Raw genomic sequence first — 7,501 nt, 5'->3', positions numbered from 1 at the left:
ATTCCTGGGATTAAAATAAATCAGTTAATTTGTTCCTCTGACTAGCTGTTGCTGGGCAGGTGCCTTTGAGCATCTCCCATGTGCCAGGCCTGGGTTGAGTCCTGGGGGAGACAGGTTTCTTCTTGAACTTGGGGTGGGGGTGGGGCAGAGAGTCAAGAAAATGGGTAATTCCAATAGGATTTTGAGAGAGGTGCTGTCTGTACCGAGGAGCTAGGGACCCATCCCAAGGGGGAGCCTGCCCTCCCATCCTGAGCTGTCCCCTACTGCCGGTTCCCCTGACAGAGCCTGCTCACACCCCTCTCCTGGTTCCGAGCAAGACACATCTTGGCCAGGGAAGCAAGAACCCTGGTCTGTCCCCAGGGAAGCCCTCCACTGCCCCCCTGCAGGCTGGTGAGGGTGCTTCCTCTGTGCCCCACAGCCCTCGCACCTGCCCTTGCTATTGCACCTTTGTCCCCGGCTGTGACCTCCTCAGGTCAGGGTGGGCATCTGTGTCCCAGCATCACCCAGCACGTGGACTGCACCGAGTACCTGTCAGTGGACACTGATGAACCCTTGAATGAATGCATAAAAAAATGAAGCAGAATCCTACTGGTGGAAGGAAGAGATTAATCCACAATGGATAGGCCGATCTTAGACGAGAGGAGGAGGCCAAGAGAAGAGATGGGTGAAGGTATCGTTTAGTGTTGGCAGCGACAAGTCATTAGTAATGGTGCTGTTTACTGCGCACCTACTGCGTGCTGACACAATACAGGAGTAGGGGCATCGGGAGTGGGTGTTGGGGACCCTCACCCCCAGCAGACACCCACAGGGCTATGGGGATCCAACACCTGGGCCAAGAGCCTCCAAGTCTAGGACCCCCTAGGCTCCTTCCTACTGCAGTTTCCCATGGTTGTGAGTTAGGCAAGCCTGAGCCTTGGGACTGTGGATGGAGCACAGGCTGCACCAAACTGGCTGCTGTCTTCAGGAGGCCTGGCAGGCAGAGGGAAGCCTGGAGCTCTCGGGCTGGTGGGCCCCATAAAGGCAGCCTGCCTGGGGGTGAGCAGGACTTCCGACAGGCATCTGGGAGACAACTCCACCCAGCGCTCTCCTTCGAGCCCCTCTCTGTCCAGGCCTGAAGCCAGGGCCTCTCCTGGACCTCCCTGTTCCTTGAGCCAATTAGTTCTCTTTCTACAGCCAACTTGAAGCTGGTTTTCTGTTACTTGCAACCCAAAGGCTCTTGACTGATACCTGCAGCTGGGATTTGCACCTGGGTCTGCCTGGCACTGTCTTTCTTCTCCAGTTAAGCAGGATCCTGAGCAAAAGACAAGAGAACTCAGAAGGGATCCCATGGTCAGAGGCTCAGGTGGGAAAGGCAGTTCCGGGGGAGCCAGCACATTGGGGCCCAGTGGGGGTGAAGAGGGAGGCTGAAGGCTGCAGAGGGTGCCCCTAGATAGAAAAGAGGTGTTGAAGATGCCAGGACAAGCCAAAAGGGGATGCAGAGGTCAGGCCGGGCTCCTTCCAAACTGCTACACCTCCTACCTTACCCAGTTCTTACTCTCTCAGCTCCTGCCTGGTGCCCCGCACTGGGCTGGGTGAGGCTGGGGGACAGCAATGGCTGAGACCCCGCCCTGCCCTCTAGCAGCTCACAGTCTCATGGGGAGCTGGACTCAGGATCACAAGTGAAGTGGGACCATCAACGTGGAGTGATTGGTGTGGTTGCTGTGAAACGGGATGTGGGAGCCCAGAGGGGGGCCCAGCCAGCCTGGAAGTCGTCTTGGTGGAGGTCCTGGTCCCAGGATGGCTGCCCCTTGGACAGCTCCCCACCCAACCTGCCCAAATAAATAGCTCATCATCGTCCCTGAAAATGGTGCTCTCCCTCCAGAGTTCCATCCCTCCCGGGGCCGACCCTGACAGTCATCCCAGGCTCCTCCTTCCTGCCCCCTCCTCCATCCATCAGCGCCAGATAATTAGAGCAACAGCTTTATGATACTGTGCCCTGGGTGGAGCCCCTCATTTGAACCTCAAGCCCAGGGTGTGGGTATTATTTATACTTGGTTCACAGTGCCAGGCTCAAGTGAGGTCAGTCTCAAGATGCCAAAGAGGCAGGTGAACATACTGCCGCTGATTGACCCATCTACCAATCCTCCACGTAGCTCAGATCAGGGAGCTCCTATTTGCTCCAACATGGGCACTCCCCCACGCAAACTCCATCACCTGGCCACCGGACCCTGCCTCGAGGCGCACCCCTCCAATCTGCCCACCTTTGCCCTCTGGACAAATCCAGCTCCCCAGGTGGTGACAAATCCCAGGGCAGGCTTTTGCCACACCCTCTGGCTGTGCTCAGGCCCTCATCACTGTCCCCAGCGGCGAGACAGCTTCTCCTGGTCCAGGAGCACGAACTGGAGTGTCTGGTCACCCAGTGTCACCAGTGCGTTCCTCGGCGGAGGGGCCGGGTTTTGTTACTGTATTCGGGACTGACCCGTGCTGCTTTACAAAGCGGGCAGATGCGCCTATTTCGTTCGGTCTTCACATCAACACCCTACGCTAGGAATTTGACTTTCTCTATTTACATTTGAAGAGCTGGGACCAGAACCGTGTCCGCTGCCGCATGTGACTGCCCCGATGCCGAACCTGGGGGCACAGGGCGAGCCCTAAAGATTCCCCCCCATCCCCTGCTGCCCGCCCACTGCAGACCCCGCAGGACCTCGAGCATGCGCAGCTCACCCACTGCGGAGAGGCAGAGCGCACGCGCACCGTACTCCTCCTCCAGGGTCCTCCGACTACAACCCCCAGAATGCACCGGGCGCGGCGACTTTGCGCCGCTCTTTCAAACCGGCCAATCCACAGCCACGCCGCGCTCGCCGCGCCGCGTTTAAATCCGGGGCGGAGGCGCGGCCACAAGTGTGCCGCGACCGCTCGGAGTGAGGGTCTCGAGGTGGGCTTGGGCTCGTGTTGTGGGGATGGCGAGAGCTGTGGTGGGCCGCTCTCCTCGCGGTCGGTCCAGGGCGGGAGGGCTGCGCGCCGCCCGGACCGGGCCTGGGCTCTGGCCGGGGGCCGAGGGGTCCCCTGGCGCGCTCCGCCGGGGCTGCAGTGATTACGGGGCCGCCCCGGGGGAAACCAAAGCCCCCAACAGTCCGACCTGAGAGCTGGGAATTTCGTTTTCCGGGGCATTCCGGCCTGGCTCGGACCGGCCCCGACCTGGGGGTGCGTCGCGGAGCGTCTCAGGCCGCATCTCGGGTGGCCTCTGCCGCCCATCCTCTCCCTGACCCGGCTCTCCCTGGCCCTGTCCGTGCTGCAGAGGCTGCTGCTGCTGGGCTTCGCCGGAGGTGAGGGCGCCGGGGCCTGGGCGCGGACGCCTGCTCACCTTCTGGCCCCGTCCTCCCTGCAGTGACTCCCTGACTGCTCTCGCCATGGAAGGAGGAGACGGCAGCGACGTGTCTTCCGCCACTCAGGCCGGAGAACCGAAGGAGGATGTTGCCGTGAAGGGTGGTACGTCCTTGTTACTGCGGCGCTGTTGTTCAGGGAGCTCAGTGGGGATGTGGGTCGATGTAATGCTTCTGTGAGAGCTTACTCGTGTATTTATTCATCCGTGCTCTACACCCATGACACTCATGGTCCCTGTCTTCAAGGAGTTTGCATCCCTCTAATTTCTTTATTTTCTGGTTTTCTCCATCCCCCTTCGCCCCCAGTTTTAAGTTCCATCACAGCAGGGATTCATACCAGGTTGTTTTTTACTGCAGTATCCCCAGTGTGGAGAACACTACCTGGCACTTCGTAGGCGCTCAAATATTTGTGGAATTGGATTTTATGTTTTCTTTTTTTTGTTCGTTTTTGGTTTCTGTTTGCTAAGACTTGTTTAGGGTCTTTGCGACCATGTTAGTGAGGGAGCCTGGCCTGTAATTTTCCTGTTTTGTTCTGTCCCTGTCTGGTTTGGGTGTGGAGGTGAGAGTACAGCCTCACCAGATGAGTTAGGGGCCGTGCCCTCTTTTTCTCTTGAAACATAATGACATCCTGTTGTCCCTTTTATCCTTTGTTCCTCACAACACCCACACTAGGCAGATAGACTGGGTATCCGAGTAGCCTTAACACCTCCATATTGGAGAAACCGTCCTAGAGACTTTGCCAATCGTCGTTGCTTCTTCATTGTATGTAGAAAGGTATTTGCTGCCGCACCCCTCTCCTCCTTCCTGTTGTATCCTGCTTTTCAAATATCAGTCCCCTTTACGGGTATGCTGAACCCCATTGCTACCTCTTGAGGACTTCATCCCTTCCGTCACCCTCCTTTAGTAGCCTTACTTGTTATGCTCATCATTGATATACAAAGACCTGTAATCTCACTTGTCCCCAGATCCTCTGCTCCCTCTCCATTGCTCTGTGCCTCATTCAGAGCCAGACTTCAAGAGCTTTCTCTATTTGTTTTGCTATTTTTTTCACATCCTTCAACCCCTTCCAGCCCCTTCTGCCCTCACCGATCCACTCAAGCTACTTTTATCAGCTACTGATGACATCTTTGTTGCCTAATCTACTGGCACTTTTCTGTCCGCTTTTAATCAACCTCTCAATAACATTTGACCTTCTCTCCTTCTGGAAAGTTCCTTTCCTTGGCTTCTGAGGCATCTTGGTTTTCCTCCTGCCTCCCTGGCTGATGCATCTCCATCTCTTTGCAGGCTCCTCTTTCTCTACCGTCTTCTGAAGCTGATCTTCCCCAGGACCTGGTCTGGGTCTCTTTGCAATTGCCTCCAAGGAGCTCTCAGACATTCCCATGGCCTTAAACCCCATCTGCTTTCTGATGGTGCCCACATTTGGTCTTGAGCACAGCCTCTTGTCTGAGCTCTGGACTTGTATATTCACCTGCCTATTTGGCATCTTCACGTGAATGTCTTGCACCTCAAACTCAGCGTATGCCCCTGCCACTGCATTTTTAGCCTGCTCTTTGTCTTTCTCATGTGAGTAAATGGCCCCTCTAGTCACCCAGCTGTCCAAGATGTGAAGCTGCCACATTCATTCAATCATCAGTTACCGTCATTTCCACCTTCAGAAGATGCTTTTTGATCCATCTACCTCCTTCCAGCTCCAACCAAATGCCACCACGTTGGTCTCAGCCACGTTAACTCACCTCCACCTACTTATGTATTTTGCACTTTGGCCAGTGTGTACATTTGTAATTTCAATAGATATTGTCTGCTTCCTTTCTGATACTCTACACAGCAGCCAAGTCACCTTTTAAAAACACAAGTTAGATCGTAACACTCTTCTGCTTGAAACCGTTCAATAGTTTCCTGCTGCGTTTGGATAAAACCCTCTGGGATCTGACCCTACCTACATTTCAAATTCCTCCAGCCACTCCGGCCTGTGACCAGTTTCTCAGACACTTTGTGATTTCCTCTGAGGCGTCCCCACCTCCATGTTGGCCTCTCACCACACTGCCTTTCACTCAGTGTTCCCACTGGACAGTGCACTCCTCCGGGAGCACCCTTGACCCCCTCTCTGCCTGGTACCTAGTGGAGGATGTGGCATGTGTTTGCAGAATGGACAAGTCAGCCAGCCCAAGGTCACTCGGAGCCAGTTTCGGAGCCTGGAGTAGAAGGCTTCGTCTCTGAGTCCTGGTCCAGGATTCCTTTTTCCATACCAGACAGTTGGAAGTTTCTAGCAGTGACCTATAAAATTGACTTCCTAGGTTCAGACATGTACAAAGTGAAATCTGTCTCCCTCTCCTCCTTGTCCCTTAGCCACTTATCTACCCCCTCCGAAGGCCGTCGATATCATCGTCTCTTAGGTGTTCTTCCAGACCTACTTTGTGCAAGTGCAGGCTAATATGGATACAATATCAGTCCATTCCCCTCTTTTTATATTGCGTATAGAACCCTGTCCTGCATCTTGTTTTTTGTGCCTGATTAATCTTGATGATCTTTGCATATCAACATATGAAGAGTGTTACCCTTCTTTTTTGTGCCTAAGTAGTGTTCCTATGCGTTGTCCTGTAGTTTATCTCATCTGCTGTGGGTGAACATTTAGGTTGTGTCTAGTGTCTTGCTGTTACAGATACTGCTGCATTAAGTAACGTCATGGATGTCTGTAGGATACATTCACAGGAGTAGACTTGCTGGTCAGAGGGGATGTGCCTTTCTTGTTTCGGTAGGTAGTGCCGGGTATAGCTGTAGTAACGTACGCCTCCCCCAGCAGCGTGTGAATTGTCTCTTTCTCCACAGCCTTGCCTACAGTTTATCAGACTTTTTGATTTTTGACAATCTAACAGGTGAAAAATGGAATCTCAGGGTAGATTTATTTTTCATTACTCTTATTTTTGAGTGAGGCTGAACTTCTTGTCATATGTTTAAGAACATTTCATTTTACTTTCTGTGAATATTTTCTGTTCAGGTCCTTTGTGCATTCTTCCATTATGTTGTTGGTTCTCTTAGCAGTTTGTAGGCATTGTTCATACATCAGCCCTTTATGATGTGAGCTGCACATATTCTTTTCCCTGCTTATTGTTACTTCTAACTTTGCTCACGGTGATTTTTGCCATACAGAGATTTAAAACATTTTTGTAGGGGCCGGCCTGGTGGTGTAGTGGTTAAGTTCACGCTTGGCTTCAGCAGCCCAGGTTCGCGGGTTCGGATCCTGGGCGCGGACCTACATATCACTCATCAAGCCATGCTGTGATGGCATCCCATGTACAAAATAGAGGAGGATTGACACAGATGTTAGCTCAGGGTGAATTTTCCTAACCCAAAAAAAAAAAAAAAAATTATATATTGGACCATCAATCTTTTATTTTATGGATTCTACTTTGGTGTCTGAGTTAGACCTCCACACTCCAGGTTATAAAATAATTTCCCCATGGTTTATTCTTGTTCCTTTAAGGTTTCATTTTTTTCAATTAAGTCTTTGACTTATTTGGAATTTGTCCTGGTATAGTAAGAGATATGGATCAAACTTTATATATATATTTTTTCTCCCAAAAGCTTATCTCTATTTATCTCAATAATTCATTTTCTCCTTTTATTTGATATGTTACTTTTATGATATACTAAGTTTTCTTTATATGCATCTGCATATTTCTTGTTAGGTTTGTTCATAGGTATTTTGTATTTTTTGCTACTACTGTAAATAAGGTATTTTCTTCCATTGTATTTTCTAACTGTTCTTTGTAGATATGAAAGCTATTGATTGCTGTGTAATAATTTTGTCCTCAGCCATCTGCTTTTATCCTTTTACTATTTGTAATAGTTTTCATGTGATTTTCTTGTGTCTATAATCATAGCATGTGTGCACTGTGATCATTTTACCTCCAAATTCTTTCCTTGTCTAATTGTGTTGGTGAATGTGTCCAGAACAATGTTAAGAGTTGTGGTGACAGTAGATGTCATTGCCATGTGCCAGGCTTTAATGGAATTTCTTCTTCAGTTTTCCATTAAGCCTAATGCTGGCTTGTGGGTTAATTTACATGTAGATGGTAGACCTTGGTGCTGTTCTTCAGTGTTTCTCTGGTTTGTCTTTTCTCCTGGGTACATGATAAAAG

At 51.1% G+C, this 7,501-nt stretch overlaps 1 protein-coding gene across 1 annotated transcript in view; it reads left to right on the top strand.

The window, feature by feature from the left end:
• Positions 1–2,864: 2,864 nt before the first annotated feature.
• Positions 2,865–7,501, top strand: part of GTSE1 (G2 and S-phase expressed 1) — a 28,501-nt gene continuing 23,864 nt past the window's right edge. The window contains exons 1-2 of the mRNA XM_058568134.1: positions 2,865–2,914; positions 3,368–3,468. Of these exons, the coding sequence (XP_058424117.1) occupies positions 3,390–3,468 (79 nt within the window). The 5' untranslated portion in view covers positions 2,865–2,914; positions 3,368–3,389. The remainder of the gene's footprint in view (positions 2,915–3,367; positions 3,469–7,501) is intronic.

This window comes from Diceros bicornis, chromosome 25 (genome assembly GCF_020826845.1).
Source record: "Diceros bicornis minor isolate mBicDic1 chromosome 25, mDicBic1.mat.cur, whole genome shotgun sequence".
Classification (NCBI taxonomy): domain Eukaryota; kingdom Metazoa; phylum Chordata; class Mammalia; order Perissodactyla; family Rhinocerotidae; genus Diceros; species Diceros bicornis.
This window is presented reverse-complemented; position numbering and strand designations above follow the sequence as displayed.